This window comes from Pungitius pungitius, chromosome 16 (assembly GCF_949316345.1).
Source record: "Pungitius pungitius chromosome 16, fPunPun2.1, whole genome shotgun sequence".
Classification (NCBI taxonomy): Eukaryota; Metazoa; Chordata; class Actinopteri; order Perciformes; family Gasterosteidae; genus Pungitius; species Pungitius pungitius.
The window spans coordinates 9,175,597-9,202,558 of record NC_084915.1 but is presented as its reverse complement, the minus strand read 5'-3'; the positions used below and the strand labels follow the sequence as shown (position 1 = coordinate 9,202,558).

At 42.8% G+C, this 26,962-nt stretch overlaps 1 protein-coding gene across 9 annotated transcripts; it reads right to left on the bottom strand.

Moving 5' to 3' along the window:
* Nucleotides 1–1,997: 1,997 nt before the first annotated feature.
* phldb1a (pleckstrin homology-like domain, family B, member 1a) lies at nucleotides 1,998–26,735 on the bottom strand. Of its 9 annotated transcripts, none has more exons than XM_037467226.2 (25): nucleotides 26,617–26,735; nucleotides 22,099–22,197; nucleotides 21,625–21,748; nucleotides 20,770–20,940; nucleotides 18,968–19,093; nucleotides 16,693–17,699; nucleotides 13,347–13,571; nucleotides 13,142–13,273; nucleotides 12,896–13,033; nucleotides 12,242–12,370; nucleotides 11,163–11,318; nucleotides 10,951–11,061; nucleotides 10,574–10,663; nucleotides 10,328–10,459; nucleotides 9,875–9,997; nucleotides 9,498–9,656; nucleotides 9,195–9,335; nucleotides 8,606–8,698; nucleotides 8,441–8,519; nucleotides 8,103–8,247; nucleotides 7,680–7,770; nucleotides 6,529–6,675; nucleotides 5,966–6,185; nucleotides 3,319–3,404; nucleotides 1,998–2,899 (listed from the first exon to the last, which is right to left on the bottom strand). In XM_037467226.2, exons 1-25 carry the CDS (start codon nucleotides 26,689–26,691, stop codon nucleotides 2,759–2,761), a joined length of 4,140 nt encoding a protein of 1,379 aa, XP_037323123.2. In that variant the 5' UTR covers nucleotides 26,692–26,735; the 3' UTR covers nucleotides 1,998–2,758. The 9 variants fall into 9 exon arrangements, with proteins under 9 accessions (XP_037323123.2, XP_062414012.1, XP_037323126.2 ...); XM_062558028.1 differs by having other exon boundaries at nucleotides 12,207–12,269; XM_037467229.2 differs by lacking the exon at nucleotides 26,617–26,735 and adding an exon at nucleotides 26,240–26,446.
* Between the last annotated feature and the right edge of the window lie 227 nt (nucleotides 26,736–26,962).

The following is a 26,962-nucleotide window of genomic DNA, read 5'->3' as shown; positions in this document are numbered from 1 at the left end:
TCTCTCGCCTTCCAGCTTTACACAGCCGATATTAGTCAGGGCATTATGCTTCTTATAGTCTCTCAACTTTATTCTACACGCAACTTTAAATATGTTAGTCAAGTCAAGTTAAAGGCTTTAATGTGGGAATTATGTTCACTCTTTATCCTTCATCTGTTCATCTTCACTCTATATTTTAGTGATGCTTTTACGTTAATTAAAGTATGAATCTTATTAATAACCAATCCTGCTTCACTTTATTAAAAATCTATTGTGTTTGATTAAAACCTTTATTTTCTGTCTTAAAGTTGGTTGAATAAAAGTAGATCTGAAAACGTGAAATTCTAAAACATTCTCACAAAACTATTTTTGAAGCTCTTCACTTTTATGGCTCCTGGTATAAAAAGATGATAATATCCAACTCTGGGGTGCAGTTGTGGTTTTCACAATCTATGCTTTTGTTGGCCTCATTAGGTCAGTGCTGGTGCTTCTCCGTATTTCCCCCCTCTGGATATTTTTCAGATATCATTGTTGTGCTCGCTATGAAATCCGAAAACATGTTTCTTTTATTGTGATCTAATGATTTGTACATTGTGTGCCCTATTTGGAATTCATGACTGTCATTTAACATTGCCTTCAAAGAGAGTGAAGATGATTTGTTCAAAGCGGCAAACATTAATAGTGGATCTTTCACGTATGCATCAGATGTATTTAGTGAAAGCTTCTTTCATCTGCTGCTAAGTGTGTGTGTGTGTGTGTGTGGGTGTGGGGCTCATGTTTCAGGGTTGGACAGGAGATTTTTTTCTTTAATCTCTTAAATTACTCTGAACTCACATCTGGAAATGAAAACTTCCAAGTAACAAATGTCTCCGCTACAATCTTGTGAAGGATGTGTAAGGCTGTGACGGGTTCGGCATCAAACTCGCCCTCTCGGCCGAGAGACGTCTCCATTTCATCAGGATGTTTTCAGACCAGGTTAATGTCTTCTGTCAACATCGTCAGAATCATGTGAGAACCGTTCTTATTTGCACGGCCAGTGTGTGCGTGTGAAAGGGAGGGGAGATCACCCGGGGCTCATTAATATTTCACAGACTATAAGACTGGGTGTCACTCGGGCTCATCACCACGGTAATGAGCTCACACTGCCGTCTTAAAGACCTGTTTGTTATTCAGCCGGCTGCGCCAGGGACTCAAAGATGCTGCACGATGTGTGAAAATCTCTCTGAAGGTCAACGAAGCTGAGGGTCGACGTGGGCTCCTCTAGTGTCGGCGTTGTAGGGGAATGTACCTGTTGTGAACTGTTCATCTGAATAAATATCTTTAAATGTTACACGATAGTCACAAAAACCGGGGAAGCTGGAAATGAAGCGTTGAATCTAATGGGAACCTGTCAGGGGCAACGTGTATTTCTTTGATTACATGTCTGTGAAATATTCCAGTGCAGTCACATATCATCATCTATCTGCACAAACACATGTCTATTACTGTCTGAAGTGAATGACAAAAATAAACCACACAGATCTATTTTCATACAAAAACTTGTTTTTGGGCTGACTTTATTTTCTTCACTAGATTTTTTTTTTCTTCCACATGGTTTCAAATTTCTTGATGTTGAATCATGCATGTTAAGTTGCATGTAATTTCACCTCATGTTTTCTTTTTTTATCTGGCCGACCTAGTGCGGGGTGAGGCATATGATTAATTGAAGTGTTTCAGAAATATATTTACAACTATAGATCATTAGTGTTAATGAGCCACATGTCTAATTAAATCACCTGACCCTTCTTATTTAAATAGAAATATCGCAGTTTTAGATGGAACACCTATTGTGTGCTCTCATTTAAATATGAACGCTAGCAGCTCATTAGGGCTGAGATGAGATTATTTAAGGAAGCTGGTAATTAACGACTTGTTTGCCGGAAACACAAATTAAGGAAGCAAGAAGTGGTTTGTAGCTGAATGTCCTCAGTTTAAACAATTTGTCAGCAACAAACTAGTAAATTAGACAAACTAACAGACTGAGATAATCATATATTTTTATTTATTTCATGTACATGGTAGTTTTACAATGTTACAGGACTATAATTTATGAAATTTGTTAAAATACGTGTTTTCTTTGACATAATTTTATGAAATCCAGACACATTAATGTGATGTTATATTCCTGAATAAAACAATATATAACATAATATATAGAGTGATATCAACATGTGTTGTAAAAATCCAACAAAACATTACACCAAGTATTCGGCTCCAAGTAATGTTTGAGTGAACAATTAACATTTACAATGTTTTTAGAATATTTGATACTACAATCTGTTAACTGTTTTGAAATTGAAGAGATTTTTTTCATCTGAGAAAAGTATAACTGTAAAGAAAAGGGGGGGGGCAGCGATTAGAGTGAAAACACTGCATGCATAGATTGGCTTTTATACGGATTAACGAGTGTTCTTCCTGAAACCTCGAAAATAATATTAACAACATGTTTTGGTAACTTTGCGAGATCCCCTAGTAGATCCATGAACATGTTGAGTGAACTCTTTTCCTTCTCACTTTTAAATTCTGTAAAATGGACCTCTCTCATTACGAGGCCCTCCTGTTCTTGCCGGCACGCATTGTCAACCCCTTCAAACGTCCAGCCGTGTGCACACCAGCAGGCGTGTGTGTGTGTGTGTGTGTGTGTGTGTGTTGCGTTTCAGCTCTGTCCCCGGCAGGTAGCAGCACAGGTTGGCTGGCAGGTGTCCCTGTCATCCTCGGGGTCTGTGGCCCTGTGGCTCCCTCAGCTCATGAACTGCGTGTAGCCCTCGGCGCCCGTTACTATGACATCCATCCAGATCCTCATGGCCTCCGCGGAAGGGGCCACCACGTAGTAGAGGCGGTCGTGGGTTTTCACACAGAAGGTTAAAGATGGATTTGGGCTCTGGAGGATAACAAGGAGAATGGGTAGAGTGTAAGACTGTAAGCTGCACCTGGTACTGTTTTTCTAAATAAATAAATAGTTAAACAGTTAAAAATCCTCTTTTGGGTCGTCTGTTTTAACATTCTTCCCCACCTGTAACACAATGCACTTATTGAAAAAGAAATGGCTAATTACATTTTAGAAGAGAAGACGAAAATAACTTCACCTTAATTTGAAAATTAGTAAATCTATTATCATAGTAAAAAGAAAATGATGTTGTTGGAATAAAGTTTCTTCAACATTTTGGAATCAAACTGAATTCAGTATTTATTCCAAAAAGTTTTTGGGCACATTTCAAAATAATAAACATCTATTTTAAACATCAAACAATTGTGGATGAAGTTCTGAATGGTTAGAAATGTAAAAAAAAAAGGGGTTACCTTGGTTGCACTGCGTAGGTGATCGTAATAAACCTCTTCAATTGCCTGGAAGTAAATGAGTCCTTTCAGTTTGGTCTCCTGCTTGTCTGAGAAGAGAAAACGATAAAAAAAGACATATTAAAATACATAACGCCTTTTACTGATGCAAGACCTCTGTCAGCCAAAGCGCTATCAGCCAGTTATGTGGGGATTTGTCTTTGGTCAAATAAAAGTATTTTTTTTATCTTTTCATCTATGGACCATAGATGGATTGTTACAAATAATATTTTATTTTACAATATTTTATCTGCAAAAATGTTTCATTTTCAATTACATCAAAGCTATAATGTTCTATGGCTGAAAACGAACCAAACAACACATTTAAACTTCAAAACCAAATAAACTTCACATTGCAAAATGAATGGCTATTATTGTTTTTTAATTTCCTATTTAATCAAAACATGGTGAATTTCATTGAGAATTTTTAATTGTGACTTAATCATTTAGCTTTAAAGAGAACGTTTCATAAATATCATTTTTTAAACAACTATCACGCTAAGAGATAAGTTTGTAAGTAGGTAAAACAAAGGAACACTAGAGACCCATGAATAGGTATGAGCCGCACTGTTTCACAGGAAAAGTTAATTAAAAGTGCAACTCTATTTCAAGCTTTGCCTCAAGTCTTTACCATCCTATTAATTTGACTTGTTTTCCTCACTCGTACTTTCTGCATTGCCCCCCCCCCCCCCCCCCCCCCCCCTTTTTTTTCAAGCCTTTCCCTACTGGCGAGGTTCATGTCTCGAGATCTTTTATCTATCAGATCAGTTCAACCATTTCCCTCCCAGCAGGTCTGACCTTCTGTCCTGTCCTGTGGGTTCCTGTTCTGATGCTGAGGCGTTCGGTGGTTGTTTCAGGGGAACCTGTGGATGAAGCTCAACGGACGCTAGTCGTTGGACTGATGGGTTTCTCTTGTTTGGGGCCAAACTTTAGGCACGTCTTCTCCTCGCGTCTAAAGATACGATTTCTTCAAATAAAATGGGTTCAAAGAGTTTCTGGATTCCCGCCTCGTTCAAATAAACAGTGCTCTTCTTGTCTCTTCGGTTCACACTAGAGTTGCTGCCATGCAACAAACATCCAGCAACAATTAAAGCCAATCTTTTGAAATACGTCTGACACTTTCTCCTGCTTTTCTTTCTCAATAAGTCAAATCTGCTTAGTAATGAGATAAATGTTTTTGAAATGTGAGTTTCGTTTTATTAGTCACGAACAAGCCAGGAGCTAGCCTCCTCCCCAAGAAAAACACATCTAGAGAAAGAATTGCATCTTATTTCATCACCATCATCACCATCATCTTCGTCAGGAGTAAGGGGGTGAAAAGGCTAGGCAAGTGAGTGGAGAGAAAGGGGAGCGGAGAGAATAGGGGCCACAGTAATGAAAATACATACGTGGGCTCTATTTTCAACTCGATTGTAAAATAATGCCTCTTAAACAGGCTCATGAATTATTGAGGAACATAACTGCGTGCGTTTCAAAGTCGGGGGACAGTCTGATAGACGCAAATTACAAACTGTCTTTTAACACGCAGGAACGGGGCGGGAAATTCCACTTGGTGCAGCTTTAATTAGTGTTTGTTGCCAGATGAATAAACGCCGGTCGGGACACAAGTCGGGTTTTTGTTGAAAAACACGCCAAAAGAGAGAGAAGTGTACGTTTCTCAGAAGAGCCTCGGCAATGCTGGCGGGTGAACTGAATAAATCGGGTCCTGGCTTGATGCGCAGCAACTCCTTAACACAAAGTTCTGACTTCACGAATACTACATACGGGTATTGACTACTTTAATCTCATGGAGACTACGCCTAACTGCTGCTGAAGGTCCGGCAGAACATGCGTTCCTGTCGGTGTGTGGAGGGCGCAGTGGTGTTCAAACTCGGGCTTTTAGGCCTCAAGTGGCTCTTTAGGTGTTATTTTAAGTTGCAGATTTTTAAATGGACTTCAAAAGACCGTGTCATTATGCTTTTTGATTTGTCTAATAAAAACCGAGGGAGCTCCTGGCTTCTTCATCTTTCTCAGTATTTTTAAATGTCCACTCATTCATAGTACCATTGTATACTTTTATAGCAACTCTGAACTGGAGATCTCAAGTAGTCCTCATTACTAAAATGTGCTGCAACCCACGTTGGAGTAATAGATACTAATTCCTTTGGAGATATTCTTCATACGGTTTGTGATTGCTTGAATGAAGACCTCTTTGATGGTGTTACTGAATCATCTGGAACCCATGTGATCTACCTTCGGGTTGAAGCGGCTGGAGTTACGACAGTAGCCACAGGGTTGTGTCTCCTTTTGAAACGAATAGAGAGCTGAGCACAAACGCTTCTCCTTTGACCGACATCCACGAGGGATCACTGAGTCGGAGCAGGCTGTGCTGCCCGTGTCCCACCACTAAATACCGCGCCGAAGGGACCTGTCACTCTGTTGTCGATCTTCTTCAAACTGTAGAACAAAGTCAGCTCCTGCTAACCAGCACGTTCTGCTGGCTCCCTCCACCTCTCTTGGTCTCTTTTGAAATATATGTATCTTGATATCAATGAGACTTCCTGACTCAACAAAGCCAAACTATGAAAACAGAACAAATATAACCCATGATGAAATGTCATGGTATCCTCACCCGCGTAGTAACAGAAGTTCCTCTTGATGCGGTCGAAAATGAACCAGCGCTTCTTCCACGATTTGATTTTGCCGCCCATCTTCACCAGGTGGCCCTTGCACATCTTCTCTGTGAGGATGACGAAGGGGCAGGTGTCTACGCTGTGGCCGGACGACTCCACGTGGGCCCGCAGGTCAAACTCCTCCTTGAGGTTCGGCAGGTAGCGCGTCATCGGACGGGCCTGTGAAGAAAAGGCTCTGTGATGCCTCGGCACAGGACTCGCTAAATGTGTCCATGGTCCATGATGGATGGGAATCATGGGACGCTTGATGAATTGAGGATATTTGTTTGCTTGCTTATACCACACACCACTGGTAATTAAACCCTGCCAAGAATAAAGCTTTAATGATGTGTACATTGTATGCTTTGCCCCCCCTGCCCCCATCCATTTATTTCATCCTCTCCCCCTCCCCCTCTTCCTTGATCTTCCCGTATTCCCAGCCTCTCTTTATTGTCTCGCCCGCTCATCCTCGTGCCTCCTCCTCCCGCTTCTTCCCGACCGCTCCTCCCGCTGCTCCACTGACCTGGGAGAAGTGTTTCTCTCTCATCTTCACCTCCTCCTCCACCAGCCTCAGCCTGTGGGCCGTCTCGTCTTGAAGCCTCCTCTCGGCCTCCTCTCGCCTCCTGCGCTCCTCCTCCAACATCTGGCGCCGAGCCTGCACCTCCCTCTCCTGGGAGCGTCGGGAGAGGAGGAGGAAGAGGAACAGATGGAGAGAAGAGAGGAGAAAAAAAACAGGGGCAAACAGGAGTGGAAAATATGTAAACGGTAGGCAAATATTGCAATACAAAGTAGGCGAATATCAGAGGAGGCTCAGGAGAACTCAGGTCCCAATCCAGGGTTTTGTAAAATATATCCCTAAAGTCTAAGTAAGCTTTGCTGATGTAAAATGATCCTTTGCGGCTTTCAGATACTTACATAAAAGGTCTACTTTGTTTCAAAATGTAGAAATAATACAAAGGTAAACAAAGTACTTACAACATAATTTCACCACACCTTCAGCTGAGTGAATCACTTTGATACATTGCGTGTTTTTATCTACTAAACAAGAGAAACATAAGAGTCCGCGATAATTCCAAGGTGTCCAACTTTCAGGGGAATTGGAAAATGTATTATTCCATACAAATAGAGATTATATTGCATTGAATTTGATATATATGTATATACATACCAAACACACTTTGACTGGTATTGTATATTGAAAAATGTATGGCCATGAAATAATGTCATCTAATGCTTTTCATATTTTGCCAGAAACTGAACTAAATATTAATATTGCCTCTATTGCCTCTAATCCCACAGAATATGCATATATATATATATATATATATATATATATATATATATATATATATATATATATATATATAATCCCACAGAATATGCATATATGCATATATATATATATATATATATATATATATATATATATATATATATATATATATATATATATATATATATGCATATTCTGTGGGATTATAAGTTCATATTTTATTGCTTAAAATTGGCTAAAATTATATATGGATTTTAAAAAAGTGAAATAAATGTTCCCTTTATTGACCAATCTAGTAATGGACTAATGGTTTTGAAATAGGAAACGAGTGATGGGAAAACTGATGATGACTGATAACCGTCCAGTCAGATATCACAAAAGTCTGCAGCCCTGCCTCTTACCCGGTTCTCCATCAGTCTGGCTTTCTCCTGCTGCGCCTCCTTCAACATCTTCTCCATCTCCTCTATTCTCTGGGCCTCAAACCCGGAGGCGCTGCAGCACACAGAGGGAAGGAGAGACTTTGGATGAAAAGCGTTAAACACACATGCATGGAAACCAAACACTGACAGCGGCAAGAACCGCAGGAGGCAATGTTTTCTTCACAAAGACAAAAACACGCTCTTTAAAATCTGAACTTCATGAAACACTGAAAAACTTGAGGGGGTTGGCATGGCAACAGCTAGTGTGACATAGCCACTGGAGCACACATGTACCAAAACATGTTGTCGCGGGAACAAAGCGCAATGACCCTTCTCGTGGGAGACGGGGCAGACTTGAGTGTTCCCATGGAAACAGAGCCAATTGCTGATTTCCCAGTCTCTCACCTTTCCGGGGTACAGGCGGAGTTGCCGGTGGAGACGCTGGTCTCCATGCTGTCGGAGCTCTCCAGGCTCAGGGTGTCGTACGCTTGGTTGCCACTCGGCGGCGCCTGATGATGCAAGATGGAGTGATGGACCGTGGGAGACGGATCTGTGGGTGCAGGGACAGCTGTCACAGACTCACAGTGCCCTCTACTGACAGTGTCGACTCATTGCTACTTGTTGATTACAACCACATCCAAAGCTTGTTAAGCCATGGTAACCGGTAACATCCGCTGGCACAGACTCCTGTTGTAAGAGTTTAATCTGCTAAATGGATGAGACAAAGGGAAGGAATGTTGTACCTTTGCTCTGCACAGCCAACCTTTTCCTAGAGTCCATGTCTAAGGTGTGGGACATCTCTCTCAGCATTAACTGTAACCCCTGAGAAACACGTCGAAAGCATCACATGTGTAACTACGTTGAAGATTTGATTCACAATTTCCTATTTGTCAAACATATTTGCTCACCTTGGTGGATGCATGTTTTTCATGACCACTGGAGCTCGGCAGTGTGCATGATGCTGCCTGTGCAACCTCAGCATCCGATTTGGACCTCAATAGCTGTGAGAAGAATGACAGATCTGTTCATTGTTTGATCATTTCTACAGGAAGTTGATGGGATTTATTACGTCTACTTTCTTGTCCTGCATTCGAAGATTCCCTATAGAGGCAGATGCTATTATTTTATTATATGGAGCTCTGCACAAACAAATAGTTAACATAAAGTGAATTGCTTTATGTTAAAGTCTTCCACCTCCAGCATGCAATATTTGCTTTTGCTTTTTTTACAGGAAGTTATGACCTGCTGTACTCAATGCTTGCAGGGTAGAGGGCTGAATAGATCCTATGATAAATAGCAGCATCTGAAAATTGGAAGTTCCCGAAAAGAAGAAACACAGCCCTGTATTGTTTAATCCACAAGAGGGCCTTCAAGTCTTAATAATAAAGAGTCAAGTGACCGGACAAGATCGTCCGAGGGTAGGGAAGTGTGCTGGTAATGTCGCGTGGCCCACTGTAGTGTCCTTTAGCAACACACAGCGAGAGACAGATCATTTACCTGACTGTGCCTGCGTGTGGAAAGAGACTTGGCGGGCAGTGGTGGTGGACATGACTGAGGCTCTCCAGCAGCCATGATGTCCTGGTACCAGCGCTCGAGGTTAATAGGAGACATAGCATTCCTGCTCAGCTCAGGCTGGCTCTGAGGTGATGAGAAAGCATCCAACCAAAGAGAGGAGAGCAGCACAAGTGTCAGTGACAGAAGCATCAAGCAGGCAGGAAAGAAGCACAGGAAACGCTCCTTGCAGCAATGATGGAAAACCTGAACAGCTTTTGAAAGCCAGTTAATAGAGAAAGAACAAACCTGGGCAGAGAGAAAAGAGGAAGGACCACATGCAGCTGAGTGGCACGAGAAGGTGGATTCAGAAGAGGCAATTTGGAATGATGGAATAGAGGAAGAAGAGGAGGGGTCAACTCTCTGCATCCCGAAGATCTGGCTTAACTGACTGACTGTGATGTACTCCTTCGCATACACAACCAGTCAATGCAGACACAAGACACACACACACACACACATTTACAAAACAGGGAGAGAGAAACAAGTGGAAAGGTATGTTAAGAAGCCAAATCCTTAGGATTGTAATTTGAGATGTTGTAAATGTGGCTGGGTGTGTTCAGTATTAAGTAGAATGACGAGTAAGAGGAACAGAGGCTATGGCAGATAGCAGGCAGGGCGTCTACCTCACATGGCAGAGCCGGCCCTACAGCGAAGGAGAAGCAGTGGAGAGCAGCAGGAGAGGATGAGTCAGGCTGCATGGAAGCATTTCCATACATCCTATAGACATCAGAGAGCCTGAGGTACTCCTGCAGCGACAGCCAAACACAGGGATCAGAACAATGCAGACGGTAAAAGTTAAAACTTGTCATGCAAAGCAAAGAAGTGGGCACTGCAACCCCCTTTTGTCTCTGTCTTTGAAATGAATATCACACTTTGATGGTCCCCAGGATCATCTTTCAGGTTTTTTCTCTCTTTTTATGCAACAATGCACTCCTTTGATTCTAAATAGTATAACGCTGCATGTTGGAGAAACAAGCTTCCCATTTGTTGCTAAGCAAACACACTGCATGCTCTATCTTCTTCGCACACGCGGCAGTACAGGCATTTATGAGCCATTTGTTAGGTTTGAGGTTTACCTCTTGTAGCCTAACAGGATAAGGGTCAGGGGAGGGCATGTGAACGGAGGAGAAGGAGGCAGAGGAGGGACAGGGGCTATGAGGAGGACCATCCACATAAACAAGGTCAGGTTCGCTGATGTGGAGAAATTCCTGTTTAAAAAGTTAATTCATGTTAAAACAAAATCCACTTGAAAGGCATTGTTTTGTTGTCGTCCTTCTCGTCTAGCTCACTAACCACAGACCGTCCCACATGTTCCTGCTCACCTCTTTCATGCTGCTGTGGGGCTTCTGGAATCTTCTCCCACCTGTTAAGGTGTGGTTCCTCTTCTCCAGGGCACACAACCTCTCTTGCTCCTGAAATGCAAAACCAGCATTGGACATTGGAGCGTTTTCACAGTCTGCCATGCATCACTGTATCTCTAAACCCTACAGGACGGGTTTATTAACGGTGTGGAAGAAGGAATACGTCAGTTTCTTCCTGTAACCCTCATAATCATTGTCAGAAGTCCCTCTGGTTGGAGAGAATTAAACTGCGTTTTCATGAACTTTTGTCTCTACCGCAAAGTGAATAAAACTCCTCTGAAGCAGCCACAGAACTGGTCCAGATTTTGAATTTTCTTCGACACGAGCGACTGGCTAACCTTGTGTAGCTGCTGCAACGTCATCATCCGGTCCTTAGCCATCCTCTCACAGTCCTGAGCCGCCTGCAGCCCCAACTGCTTCACCTGTGCTTCCATAGCAGCCATCTTCTCCTGCAAATCAAACATTGATGTCCCTCTTAGATATCCTCTTGAGTTGCGGCGATCCTATTTTACACGCATATGTGTATTTTCTGCCTCAAGTACAACCACACCTTCCTCTTGGCCACGCTGCAGTGATACTCCGCTCGCTCTTGGAGAAGCTGCGAGCTTTGAGTCTCCTTCTTTTCCTCCAAGCTGCTCTCCTCCTCCAGCTGGCAGAACTCAAGCTCCTCAAACTGCTTGGTCCCAGACTCCAGAGCTTCAGAGGTCTGTCCACATATATATATATGTGCAAGTTATTCACACTCGAGATTTTTAATGATAAGACATGCAAAATTTGGTGTATTTCTTATTGTTAACTAAATCCCATAGAAATCCCCAAAACCATTATTGATTAACTAATATTGTCGGTGTATCCAAAGCTTGATATATATTATGAGCTTATGATAAACACGGACACTGCTGCTACGAATACCCACTATTTTCAACCTTAAATAAATAGGTTATTTATTCGAGGTTGAAACAAATCCCCATAAATAAAACAGATAACTCCTCTTAAGCTAAAAACAACTGCTAGAGGCTGAAAACAACTTTGACTTTTTCAAAAATGAATCTAAATTTTCTACCGAATATAAAGGATTTAGCAGCCACGGATGTTGTATAAGGTTGGTGAGGTCAGAAACACGTTGTTGGTTTTGGTGTTTTCATGGGATTTCTTCACAATAACAAATGCATACAAAATACCAGCCTTTTTTCTAAATGTCCATGATGAAGCAGTCCAAAGTTTAAAGAAATACATCTGGCAACAGTGTATGTGATTAGAATCATTGCTGGTAAAAGGCATGCAAACTTTCGGAGCAGAGCTGTTAATGCCATTGTTGATTATCACTAATCGCATTTGATGTTTCAAGCATCTAGAATGAGGGAACAGCAGAGATTAAGTAGTCTAAACGTAGCAAAAGCATAGCTTACTGTTTAGTTACACTTACAACCTTATTTAATAGATAATGGTGGCCAACAGCACTAAAAGAGTTGATACACAGTCTGCAGACTTTAAGACTACCTCTCAGTTCTTCACAACCGAGTCAGCGTTATGTCTGCGGTAGTTTTCAGTGCAGATCTTACACAACTGTGGTATTCGGTATATCATAACTCACTGTTGCCAGCCAGTGGGCTGCGTGAGAACACTGACCCTGCTGAGCTGCTCCTGTAACTTTTCCCTGAGAGACAAGGGGCACTTATCAAACAGCTTCTTCAGCTCATTGTACTCATTCCTCTGCTTTCCCAGGGCCTTCCGCTCAGCCGACACATTAGCCCTCCCCTAAAAACACATAGAAACACGCACATACATACGAATGGGTCCGCATTCACGCACGCACACACACACATACACACACACACATACACACCACCCCAGGGAAAAACAAAAAAAAAATCACAGATAACTCAAATCCATGCAGCCAAGCTAACAGGCCAGAGCAGTTAAAGTATTAGAGGGTCAAAGCAGAGGTTAGGTTAGCAGGTGTGTTAAGAGGTCACAATACTTCACAGAAAAATCAACAGGTATCTGCACATCTGAATAAACATTTTAGTGTTGTTCCCATCCAGCTAAAAGCCTCATGCGTGTAAGGAAGATTTCCGCTGTCGTCATTTTTTTTCTAAAAAGCAGCTGGACACTTTTAGGAAAGTTTTAGGGCAGAAAGCTAACGAATAAGCGGTGTCAGTTACGATCTCACAATCGCAAATTTTGTAAAGGAGCAAGTGGTTCATACGGACAAACGCAGATGTTTGAACATTCACGTGCAAAGTTTACTTAGGAGACCAGTGGCTGTAAGTGGGTGCCCACCTTGTCCTTCTCCCTCTGGGTGGCCTTGTCCAGCTGGCTGAGTTTGAGCTGCAGCTGAGAGATAATTTCTTTTTCAGCCTCCACCTGCTGCTCCTCTGCCCGCCTCTCTGCCTGCAGCAGGGCCTGCTCCATCTCCACCTAGAGGCAAACATGGAGTCACAATGTGCAAACTACCTTTCAAGCTCACTAAATAGTTCAAGGTGTCACTTTAAGGGCTAATCTAAGAGAGTGTGTGTGCGTGTGGACCTCCTGTTTGGTCTCTTGTAGCTGCAGCTCCAGTTCACTGACTCTGTGTTTCAAGTCATCGACCCTGGCCAAGATCCTGCTCCTCTCCTCCTCCAAGCAGACCTGCTCCGCACCGGCTGAAAGCTCTTCACACTGAGGGAAAATACATTCAAGATTCCCAATCAGACGTAATCCAAATGCACGCCTGCACAGATGTGTTCCTTACCTCCTGGTGTGTGCTCTCTGTGCTGCTCGACTCCTCTCTCTGGGTTTCTTCATCGTTCTCTCTCAGCCTGTGGGGTCGGTCTACTCCCTGAAGGGACATCCCCCCCGCTGGGTCCGAGCGGGCACCTCTAGCGCCCACCAACAGCCCACTCCTCACCCCCTCAGCACTGTCCTGCTGATTATAGCCTGAACACAGATTGAGGATGGTCTCCAGCCTCTGTCGCTCCTACAGAAGAGATGTGAGACGTAAGTGGGCGTGTCCTAAAGTCAAGCCTGTATAGCAGTCCTTGTGTGACATTGTCCCATTTAGCAGCTGTCCCTCAGTCCCCGGCATGGGGCGACTGAAACCTGATAGCAGGAGGGCCCAAGCTGATGTAGTTCGTCCCTCAGGGGGGGCTCATACTAAAATTGGCATCTGACAAGAAACATCAATGTAAGGTTTTGGTTGCTTTACGCCATTTGTCATCCGTTTTTCTACTTCAATATGAGATGCTTTCTATGTTGCTCTTTTTTTAAATGTGTCTCTGCATGGTGTTTGCCACGTGGTTCTAGCTTGTGGGCAGCCTGCTGTCTCCCATCACCCCAAACGATGAGACGTTTGCTTTGATCTACCAGAATAACAGTGCAGAATGTGAAACTATAATTAGAAATCTGGCAAGACTGGTAATTGTGCCTGATGTGTATATTGTTGTGTCCACTACCACCGGGATGCTTTTGTCTGGTATTTAAATTATTCCAGCTGTTGACCTAACAGCTTGAAACCTGTTGTTGACTTTAATTGCAAGATTAAAAACTTGCTGTTTATGCCGTCTGTCTGGTTCAGTTCTTGACTTCTGGATTCAGAGGTGTAAACTGGCAGGTTTACCAGTCAGTTATGGATGTAATAATAGAAATATAATGGTACAGTGAACCAAATATTTTGTTTTGATGGATCACCAGATTTTATCATTGAAAGTAAAACAATTTTTTAAAGTATATGTTTTCATGTATTAATTAAATAATCTGCTTTTCTATTGCATCCCTTTCTTTTACTTATTCGTAAAAGATAAATTGCAACATGGGCTGTTTATAATGCAGACAGACCCATGTAAGTTGGATTAATAAGAAGATAAAAAAAAGTCTCGCACAGCTGTGCCAACTGTGCTAAGAGAGCAGTGTGCCAGATGTAGGGAATTCACCACTGTGAGGAAACCCTCTCTGTATTGCTCTCATCTATAGGTCAGTTGATGCAACAGAGAACAGAAAGAATAGAGGTGATATAATCGAGCTTCTGGACTAATGATGCGACTAATGATGGAGACTAATAGTACGCTATCTATGAAGTTAACATAATCTGGGAGAATTAGTAAAGCTTATCATGGGAATACGTAGCACCTCTAAATCTCATCAATTAACACATTGAATCTCATTAGTGTATTCCAAATGTCCAAATACAATTATTTTTTTCCAGTTTTCTGCTTAGCTAAGCTAGCCATCTCCTGGCTCCTAGCTTCTTTGTTTTTGTCATTTTTACACATTTTTCGCTGAGGAAGAAATGGCACTATCCAAGAAGAAAAGTAGACAAAAGAAGTAGAGCATTTAATCCATTTAATTCTGTTCATAGTTCCCACTGCAGCACTAAACCAGTGTCTCATATGCTCAGGCGCAATGAGCTCCTCCAGGTGAGGAGGAGAACTGGCCTGATGCGTTCAGGCCGAGTAAAGTCCTGGCAGGAAAAATGTGGTCTTAATTCTTCCACTTACCAATAAAGTGGGAGAGTGGATATATTTATAAATTCCAAACTGTTCAATTGTTAAAATGTGTTTGGATTTATTATTTATATTTTGCTGGGACTGTCAAGTCCAAAGAAAAGGGGAAATTCAAGCTTATCTTACCGTCATTTTCTCTAAAGCGCTTTATTATTATTATTATATTATTATTATAGGCAGTGTAAAATGTTCCCATTTTATTTATTTAAATGCAGCCCTTGTATTTTGTTAATTGAGAGAACATTTATTTATTTATTTATAATTGCAGTCACACATATATGTTCAGATCTTTGACAATAAATATTGTCAAAGGAGTTTTAGAATCGTACATTTGATTTGTTAGTCGTGTATTGATTACATGCAGATGTTACAGATGATACAACTCCATTCCTCTATTTAATCACACTAAATAGTCACATTATGGTCTTCCGGACCTTTGCTTCAAGACATTTTCTCTAACTGGACCTCTTCACATTTTAGTTGAAGACCCCTGGTATACAGTGTAGTAAGCCTTTTCTTATTATAATTTATTAAAATAACATCAGCATAACACAAAGCAGCAGAAATTGAGTGGAAGCCAACAGTGAACAAATATCAGTCACAGATAGATAACTGTGTTTGTGAATGTTGCATTCATTTTAAAGCAGAATTCAAAAGGCATGAACACCAAGAAATATCAGCTCTTCTATTCTATTCAATTTAAGTATCAGAGGGGACTTCCTAAGTGATACATTCTGGATGACTCAACACAAACACGCAATGGATCCACAGCAGTCCAACCCTCATCAGTATACATGAAATGCATGTTGTCTCTCATTTGTTACCAGAAACCTTTTGGTTCCTGAAATAGTCTGTGCTGTGGACATGAAGGGGATGTAACCCCCACCCGCTCCTCTCCCTATGGTCCCTTCAGCTGTCAGAAGCGGGCCGGAAGGGGGCTGGTAACATTGTGGGTGGAGGGGCTGTTGGGGGTGGGATCAGGATGCATAACACGCATCCAGTCTCTGATCCAGTGCGGGTACGAATAAGAAAGGAGCCTTCAGCCAAGCATGGCAATTTTGAAAGTAAAGGCCACTCTTCCCTTTGATAATTATAGCGTTGAGCCACATGCAGCCTCGCCCTCCACTCTGGACCTTAAGACTGGTGGAGGAATGTTCACCACGTGTTGCTCGGCCCACATGGACTGACGATGCCAGTAATGCTGTGGGGAGATGAGCTAATGGACGTATGCCAGGGGATTTAGACGAGATATCTGAATGGAGACATGGTGTCTGCCATGCCAGCGGTCTCCCCAGCGTCACTTAACTGTCACATGTGTTTGTCACATGTGTTTGTCCTGTGTCAGCTGGATGTTTAATATCTCATTTTTAAAAGATGTTTGAATGCACGGATACAGTTGCGGCTCTACCTGTCTGCTTTATTATCATTTATATAAAATTCCCCTGGTTAACTGGACAAACAAGAGCACCAGATATTTTATTTATTTTTCCTGAGGAAAGTTCACATTGGTATCCAGATTGTGACTCAACATATCTTCAAAAAATGATTTTCCACAATCAAATCTGCTGGGAAATCACATCAAAAGTGCCGATCACTTACCAGTTTCTCCATTTCCTGCTCTCGCAGCCTCTCCTCTCTCTGCCAGCGGTGGTATTCCAGCAACTCGTCCTCATTGTCACTGATCTCAGAGATGCTATTTTTGCGTTCGCGGGTGTAGGGTTTCACAAGACTCTGTTCTTTGCTGGTGGATCCCTTAATGTTCATGAAGGAGTTCTTCCTATTGCTACGTGGGCTAGCAAGAGGAGATAAACCAGACAGAGAACCCGGGCCTGACATGATGGCGCCTCCTGGGCCACACCGTAACTGCTTGCCTGTGGACTCCTTCTCCAGCCCAGAAGGTGGTGATACACCCTGGGCATACATTGCCCTCAAGGCTTCTTCTTTTGAAGTAGTTGTGATTTTGAGGTGTCCCTGCGATCCTGGAGTCGCTCTGCGGGACATGTAAGGGCTGACAGGTGGAAGCTCTCTCAGGCTGGTGGACCCGATCGGCTCTGGAGTCCTGAGCCTTTGAGGGACTTCAACATCAGGGATTTCTCGCAGAGGACTTGGGGGTCTCTTCTGTAGGGTAGTACCTCTGACTCGAGGGCTGGATGGAGTTGTTGGGGAACATTTGACAGGGCCCTGTCCTGACGCCCTGTTAGGCGGTGATGGGCTTGACTTGGCCTCTGCTTTTGCACTTCTAAGGAGCTTCGGGCTTTCTTTGACCCACTGAGCAACACTTGTACCGCTTGAGGCCACGGAGAGAGAGGTCCGTGGATGGGGGACAGGAGTATGTCCGGTATGAGCGGATCGCACTGGTACTGGTGGGGTTTTGTTCCCGTGGTTATGGCCTAGAAAGCTGCTGCTGTTTTCATAAATGGAATCCTCGGTCGTGAAGCCGCTTCTCCCATTGGGCATGTTTGGAGGAGAGGGCTGTGGAATAAGCCGTTTTCCAGATCCAGCCTTCAGCACTAAAGAGTCTTGGAGGTGCGTTGTTATGTTGCTGATTTTGGAGTCGCCGTTGCTAGAAAAAGACCGATGGTTCCCATTCAGGACACTTAGAGAGTCTGCACAGGGACACAGAAACACTTGTGCATGAGCATTCCTGATAAGTAAATAAAGAGGAGACACTAAAAGACAGTTGCAAAAACATACACATCAGACACAGTTGGAGGTATCTGCCCTGTGTTGTCGTTGCCTACTGACATCCACCACATTGTGCTTTTTAGAAGCAACGTGGTGGTCCTTAGAAGGACAAATACACATGCCTGAAAATACACAGCGTCCTGGTGGCCCCACTCTAAATTCTGGTAAAGGTCTTGGTGCTGTTCTTCTGCATGAACCGAACCCTGCAGTCAAGATGATACACTCCTCGGTTGTATTGTAATCCTACAGGGATCTGAAGCTGCTAAATATAAAAGCTGCAGCGGTCTACCTCATTCAGAGCAGCTAAAATCGGGGCCTTGTCAGGAAAGAGTGGGCCATACACACAGGGCAGGGTGTGGCGTCATTGTTTGAGCACTCACAGCCGAACCAATAAGGTCAGAGGAGAATGGATTCTAAATACCAACGACAGCGTGAGGCAACAGTCAAAGCAACTAACAGGACAGAACAATATGACATCGTCTGAATGTAACTGTGAAAAAAAGGTTACAACAATACTCAACCACAATGGGGTCACACTCGAAAAACAGAGATTTAAATGAACTAGATCACAATGTAGGCCAAAGATAATTAGCCCTGAACAATCTATTTCTGCAGCCTCACAAGGATAATGACCAATGTGCAGTCAGACTCCAAGACGACCAAATGTGCAGCAGATATGAAGATAAAGAACTGATAAATTATTATTAAAGAAATAAATTCCCATATAATGTAAGTTTAACTTCTGTTCCGTTTAAATATCTGGCAACATAGTTATGTATTCTTCAGACTTACTGTAGGTAAACTCGGGTCGCCATTTGTTATGACGTAAGCCTTAAAATGTAGATAGTTTTATGTACAATTTATCATCCTGCCAAAGGTCCCTTGATTAAATGCAACAGATGTACCCTAGGTCAGCCTTAACAGGATGTCCTTCATTTGTACAGTAAAGTAGTAAGAACCTAACCGTAACATCCATAAACCCAAAGCATTTACTCTGTCCAGAATGATTAATGAACAAACTATGCGACCTTCCTACATACCTTTGTGTTTCACGTCACCTACGTGAGTCTCTGACCAGTTATTCCTACTAACTGCACACATGAGAATCAACACAACCGGTGCAATTGACTCACAGGAACCTTACAATCTGTTGCTAGGTGTTGTGTGTTATTAAAGCAGGGTCTCTTACCTGTAGGGTGAGTTCTTGTGGTGCTCGGTCCTTGGCTCCCTCCGGGCAGCATGCTTTTCATTCGCAGGGCCTCCTCTGGATGGTTGAAGCGAAAAAAGACCGACTGGCCAAAGCACAGCATGCACCCTGCGAGGAGAAAAGGCCATGTGGGTATAAAGCTGTCAGGGATGAGTTTGTTAACACCTTCAGAGAGGACTAGTTTGGTAACTTCAGCCAGTTTAAATAGTTAACTAAATAAAAATGTCTGTAATGGCTGCAGTCACCGTTTTTTACAGGCTCAGTGAAGTAAACAATTTCCTAGATTCTGGCTTTACAGCATTACCTTAAATACAACAGGAGTTGTGAGCATATACAGTTTTATATACAGTCCTTCAGCTTAAGTCCTTAAGCAAGTGGAAATCTAGCATGAGAGAAGTGCCAAATATTTCTACTATTGTTGTTTTTATTAATCCCCTAATTGATTACAGGACGTTTATTGGCAGTTCATCATATTAAAATAAATGAAGTTTAACTCACGTGTAATTAACCAGTAAGTTAAATGAACTCCTTCCCCTGCGTTTCCTTTCCAGTTTCATTCAAGAACGCCTGATCTATTCCCTGAGAGTCACATGCTGAAGTTTGGTTTCCATTCCTGGATGTCCCCCGGGGAGCTTAATATTTATCTCTTCCTTCAAAGTGAGGTCAAAAGTCCACATGGCTGCAATATTGCTCTGTATGATAGAAACTAAGCAGTTTCCACCATTCCTGGGTAGTTTTATTCAGGATTTCATGAGTCCTTTGAATGAAGCCTGAAGTATTCCTGTTGAGCAGCTGCTGCCTGCACACACGCCGGCTGATTACCCGGCTTCAAATGACATTCTGGTGGAGCTGCTGGCTGGGATCCCATGGAGGGGGGACCGAGGGGGGGCCGGGACTGTAATGGCTTTTTATGGCAAGTATGCATGTTACTGGAAAGGCATGGGAGGCATGTTTGTTTTTGTGACGCTATAGGCATTTGCTTTTCGTGAATTCCAAATTCATTAGAAAGCGGTTTATTAAGTATGAAATACTGAAATGCATTTACCATCTCATCATTTAAATCGTCTTACATCAATGGAATGTAGAGAGCTTAATGCTAAAATCCCCATTTAGCTTAGCACAAAGCATGCTAACATTTGCTACCTGCAATAAGAACAGGATACAGCTAAGTCTGGTGAAAATATCATTAGCTTTACTAATTAAACATTATGAGGAACTGGCATGATGAAAATGCTAAATGACAATGTGAAGTTATTACAACTAATCTAGAAGGGGACAACGTTTGATTAGCCAATCAATGACTGAAACATGTTGCTCTTTCAGTAAAACATGCCAACTCAATGACAGCTACAGAGAAAGTTTCTTATAGTAAGCAAGTTGATCTCATTAACCAAGTCCGAGTCTCCCATTGACCCAAATACTCCATCCCGGAAACATTTTGCACTCTGACCATGGAAACATATGGACATACATACACGTTTTAAGGTACTTATACATATTTTAACATACTTATCTTGTCTGTTTATATTGTTGCTTGTATATTTCTATCTTATTTTTTATTCTATTTAATTCTTAGAATTGCACTAATTCAGCAAGTCAAATTTCTATATGTGGCAATAAATGGCTTCTGATTCTGAAATGAAAAGTAATTGGATGGATTGTGCAAATCAAACTACAGTCATAAACAACTGCTAGTAATGTTCTTGGTGTCATTTTCTAAGCTACTTAATTGAGTAGCTTAAAAAAACTCTTTTAAACCAACAATCCTCATGAAGCAGAAGTACCTTGCGTCAGGCGAAAGGGTTTGGTGATGGGAAGGCCATCCACACAGCACTGGTTTCCACATGGGTACAAAGTGATGCTGTCTGCCTGGTTTTCGATGTAGCAGTGGTGATCTGCGATGCCGTGGCCCTGCAGAGGGATGTCTGTCGCCCCGCTGCCCAGCGTGGTTCTCCCTGAACAAGAGAAATCATGTGAATAGTTCTGTATGGGTTCTGTTCGAAGCATACACGGGTCACCCCATGAATGTAGGACACAAATGGAGTCAACCCGCAATTGAATGTTACAAAAAACGGTGTTTGTTTTTAAGAAGTGTGCTTAGCCTGGCAGATTACATGAAGATTGAAATGAATGCACATGTCAACCATTTTTTGTGTATTAGTTTAATCGTTAGTTGGAGTTTTGAAGTCAATACCTCTCTCTCTCTCTCTCTCTCTCTTTGTCTGTGGTTTCTAGGCTCAGTTCTGCAAGTAATTGCAGCTGTGGAGCCGTGACAAGATGGTTAGAAGGTAAGGTGTCATCAGTTTTTGTCAACTCATCACTCAAAACGAGTAGTGTTGCCTACTTATTAAAAATCAACTGACTTATGTTTAATAATGTGCTTTTGGAAGAGACTACATGTGCAAACATAACATGTATTACAGAGCCTGTCTGTATTCAGGTATCTGTACATTAGAGACAATAAATTACAATGTAAGTCACATTAAAAGGACAATGGTGCAGCATGATTAGCACGACAAACAAGCTCTCAATGAGGTTTCTAATGTCCTATTCAACGAGGAGTGATTAATATCCACCCATTCCATCTAAACACAGACACGCACCCCAAATCTCACACATACAAACATACAGATGTTTACCTTCCAGCAGGGGTAGCAGGGTGATGGCTGTGCTCAAGCGTCCACTCCCCAAACTAACCAGGTGGGGGCGCTCTGCCTGGACTTTCAGGGATTTGCCGTTCTCGAGAAGGTCTAAAGGAGTGCTCTGTCAAAACAAAACCAATAAAATATATCATGACTATATGATCCTAAGATACACTTTTCAATAAGCAACACAAATTAATTTCTGATATATCAGAGAGACACAGCATAGAAATAAATAAATACATTTTAAATGAGGAGAATTGACATATACTATAAATACACAAAGATAGACAGCCCCTTTTTATTCAAACCACTGATTGTTAGAATAATTTTAAATTATTCTACACAAATCATACATTCCTCAGTTGAATTGACAAATTGACTAAACTGATTCTTTAATAGTGACACAATAACGTACTTATGATGTAGCACCTTAGTCGTATCATCTGTAAATCGTGAGAAGCGACTCACCTGTAAGACCTGATGCACCTGTCTCCCATGCTCCGCTTTATTCCTGCTCACACGCTCCATCTCGTCTGGACCGGCAGAGCTATCTGACACATGAAGATCCTGAAGCAGAGAGTGAGAGAGAGACAGAGAGAGAGAGAGTGAGAGAGAGACAGAGAGAGAGAGAGAGAGAGAGAGAGAGAGAGAGAGAGAGAGAGAGAGAGAGAGAGAGAGAGAGAGAGAGAGAGAGAGAGAGTGGGTGAGAGAGATAGCAGGGCATGAATGGGAGCTCTGGGAATATACTGCTACTACAGTTGTACTACAATGCGAACAGTGCTTCCCTTAGCAACCTCCTGCCCCACTTGTAAGCCCATGTGACCAAACCATTATACTGGGTAACTGTTTCCCAAGACAAAATAATCCACGAAGATCATTTATGCCGCAATATAAGAGAGATCACAGGTTTAATGCATTTGACAATGGCGTGCTGTTGCGTGATTATCTTCACAATTGTCATTTCGAGATGGAGCGCGGGGTATGACTGAGCTCTGCGGGTCCCTCACACATAAGGGGCTCCGCTCACCTGGACCACGATGAGTCACTGTGACTCACATACACATCGCACAAACACATAAACACGCACAAGCACACACAAGCCTTATGTTTGCAGACAGATGCTGCAGATTACATCCAGCTGTCTGCTCATCGCGGCTCACATCAGACGAGAGGGAAACCGAACCAGACGGACCTCAAACTATCCCGCATAGACACATGTGCAGCCCAGATGACTCACCATGTTTTTCTTCTAAAAGCTGGTCTCTCACTGTTTCCCTCGTTGTGTTGCTAGTCCAGGCCCTGCTTATATAGACATACCCACCTACTGTCTGGTGTCTGTCTACCGTAACCAAACTTAAATGACGGTTTTGTTTAAATATAACAGAAAAATAACATTTCTCGGCACACCTTGAGCCTTTCTGAGACTCTACTGACCTTTCCTGAGGATATTGCTGCATTCGGTGCTTTGATAATGGTGATGGAGTAAAATGTCTGTTAGACTAAAATCTTTTCAACTGGGTTGACAGATACTGACTTTGAGGGTATTATGACATTGCGTTCATACTCATGTGTTTTGGAAATATTCTCTCTTGAAAATGAACATATAAACCCAGTCAAATTCATGAAAAAGTATTTAAAACAAAAATAGCCCAATAAAAAACATCCACACCTGCTGTGCTACTACTTTAGCCCCGGATGGGACAACAGCGGGTTCAATCCGCCCTCTGATGTCACCGCAGACGAAGCCCTGTGTGCGACCACACATGTCAGACAATAGAATCCAGTGTGTGTCTCTGAGGGGACCCGGTGGCACGGAGGACAGACTGTCCCCTGTGTTCCCCCGCTGACACTGGGCCCCTTACGCCTCTGCTCCCTGGCTGTCAACGCTGGCCCTGTCTGAGCCACGCAGTCACACACGAGAGTGGGCAGAGAAGTGTCTCTCTGGCCGCCTGACTCACACTCTGTCTCACGCGCACAAACACACGTGCACACGGACGCTCCCGAGAGCCTCTGGGATTTAACGTACACACCCAGGCCAGAGAATGGTTTTAGTTGGTTGCGAATGCAGGCCCTTCCACTGTAACCTATGATTATGGGGGCAGTAATGCCCGTCAGAGTTGCCATGAGCTTCTGAAAATAGACACCGCCAGCCACACGGTCTGCGCTGCTACTTTTAGAGAGAAGCGATTTCTGCCGACAGGGAACGGCGACAAAATTCACCTCTAACTCGATGAAACTAATAAAAAAAAAAACGAGTGTTGTTTCATAAAGGATTAAATAGAAATAATCCAGTTACAATCACCACGGTGCTGTAAACACAGCGGACAGTTTACTTACGTCACGGACAGGCAGATCTTACCATTACTCGACTCTTACGGGGTCCAGGCGACTGCTAGGGTCCATGAGTTTGTCTGAAGTGTATTTATCCGTAGAGCGGTGTCCACATTATTGTTTATGTCTTGCTCCTAGCCTTCTTCATTCACCCACTGAATTCCTGTGCTATTTCCCTCCTCCCAACCCCTTCTCCTCCCTGAGAGCAGAGTGAAAGAGGGGGAACCCGGCATCGGCACTGCCCTCCAAAATGTGCCATTACATCTCACTAAAGTACATGTTATTTTTTTAATGACACTCTTTTCCTTTTTTTTAGCAGATCAACCCAGACGAGTGAAGAAAATTAACTCTATGTTGGTGTCAGCGTTCAGACCCTTCGTAAAGAGGCCCTGAGGATCTCCACTGTTTGAAAGATCAGCTGGACCGTACCAGATGCTCAGAGGAGGAGGCCGGAGTCCAAACCCCTTGAATTCCTTCAATCTCCATAGCTTTGTCTATCGGTAAAGCAGGTGTTAAGAGTGGGATCCAGGGAGGAAATACAATGTGGCGTAGGAAGATCTAGATGTAGGAGACCTCGTGTCTTCTGTCTCCAGGACTCTTTACCACTGGTGTAGCAAACTTCCGAGCATGTATATCCACTTTGGAAACCAAAATGAATAACAGTTTCTGATAATATGACTAAGCACAGGGGATTATTGAGTGTCAACTTTACTTGATACATCAATGAGGACCGGATGGAAGAAAACATTGCTCCACAGGAAGTAAGCAAACGCAAGCAAACCATCTCTTCAGGCGACCCACAGGAGCAATTTGGCAGACACAGACACACAGAGAGAGAGAGAGAGAGAGAGAGAGAGAGTGGGAGAAAGACTCCACAATGGATCTCTCAAGGTTTTTTCCCATGGTCTGAAGCCAATGAGGAGATGGAGGAAATGAAGCAGATGACGCGTCACGAAGGAAAATAAAAACAAACAAACAGAGGCAGCTAAGGAACCAGCTGGACCTCGGGTTGGTGTTCGGAGTCAGTGGCCCTCAGTGATGATGTGGAAGGTACAGTTGAGTTGAGGGGGTGAAACGTTTCTTTTTAAATAATGCTTTCTAATAGAGATTACATAATAAGTAAGATTATAGTAGATTACACTCTCCTGTACAGCAAATGATAGGACAAATATCTACTCCCCAAAGGTGTGTAATTAATGAAATTGACAATTATTCTGTTCATATCATATTTTATAAAATTGAAGAACAAGTATTAAGATGACTTTAGAATAAGGATGTTGCTTTTTCCCAACCCACAACTTTGATTTATAAGATTACGTATAGATTTAAAGAGATGTATTTTGACAGATTTGTAGGTGTTGTAGGCCAGTGTTTCTCAACTGGTGGGTCCCGACCCACTAGTGGGTCGCGGACCCGTTTGTAGTGGGTCGCAGGCCATTGCATGGAAAAAAGGTGGGTCCCGGAGCCAGACAAGTTGAGAACCACTGTTGTAGGCCACATTGGTTTGGACTGTTAAAAAAATGCCTAAATCAACCAAAATTATCCGAAAGGGCCAATAATACATACATAATACGTCTGCCACTCAGTCCATGAAGCTGTAGTGTGTTGAAGTCTAATGGAAAAGAGCGTTCACCTTCCCTCACGCATTAATTCAAGTAACAGGGACGTTTTAGCCCTGAAACCAGGCAGCGCTTCCTTTCAGCAGGACAGAAACCCGGCTTCTTCTGCTAAGATTGGCAAGCCGACACAACCTGGAACTGAAGTCTACCATTTGAGGGGAGGAGCTTGTTGTGTCTTTGTAGGAATGCTGGAAGTGAGACTCACCGTGTGATAAAAGGCCGATGGGTTAAATAGATTAAACACCTACAGTAAAGAACCAGATACAGTAGCAGGACAACGCTGGTTGATTTTTTTGTCAAATAAAAAATAAAATCATGAAATGCAACGCGTCCACATGAATGCCCACATTCATATACATTCACCACAAAGGACAGGAAGTACTGACTCACATCTTGTGCCAAATCCCAAAATGATTATGCACAACCTCAGACAACGACCTGAAGGGACTGATATTCCCCAAATCGGTCTTTGGAGTCGTCTATCAAGCTGATTTGCTATTTTCAACTGTCCACTTTTTTCAGAATTTATCTGCACGCCAAATAAATGCACATATGCATAGTAAAGAGCGCAACAAAAGAAATGTTATCAGAAAGTACACCTTACAGTGTATCCCATGTAACCCAGGTTTTTGGCACTTTAAAGTTAAAAGTCTACTCACTCAGGCAAAGTTGCACATCACACTTGGAGGGGAAATACTTCACCAGCCTGTAATTCCAACGGAGTACGTTACTGGGTGCATGAGCCGCACAGGCAGCAGGATCACACACGCACACAAAAACTGTCCTATTATTTGTGAAACCAGATGACTTCCACCTGCCCTGACTGCTCTGGTGTGGTACAAAAGATAGCAAAGTATGTAAACTCCGTCATGCACAGTACAACGAGTGAGAGATAACTGGGTCACATTAGGCTGAAAACCCACAGAGTGAACTTCCACAATAGCCCCATTATCTCTTACTTTCTCCCACTTACTGCGTCTCTCATTGCAACACACACACATACACACACACACAGAAGCCAAAATGTTCTCATTACCAGGCGGGGTTGGGAACATCTTCTTGTCTGTTGGCTGATTCCGTCAAAGATTAAAAGCATTTCCCGACTTTCCATGAGAAAAAGTCTCTCTTGGAGGATTCAAATATGCCATCAGTGCATCCCTGCTACTGCGACAGTGTTAAAGGGAAACGTTCAGTGCTTCCACATACATCTTTCCACTGGGTCCACCCCTCTTTCCGGCCCTTTTTCTCCCCCCACTTATCATTCCATTTCCCAGTTCATTTCACTTTAACCTTGCTGTGGGATTCCCACAGACGTGATCTCTATGATCTTAGATAATCAGATGTAAAGAATACCAAGGGAAAACTTTCCCTTCAATATCCCA

Coding starts and splice junctions, on each gene's coding strand:
- phldb1a (XM_037467226.2), bottom strand. CDS start 26,691: ATGGAAAGTCGGGAAATGCTTTTAATCTTTGACGGAATCAGCCAACAG. Junction 20,941..21,624: donor CCTGCTACCCCTGCTGGAAG/GTAAACATCTGT, acceptor TCTCTTGTTCAG/GGAGAACCACGCTGGGCAGC. Junction 6,186..6,528: donor GAGAGAAACACTTCTCCCAG/GTCAGTGGAGCA, acceptor TTTTCTTCACAG/GCCCGTCCGATGACGCGCTA.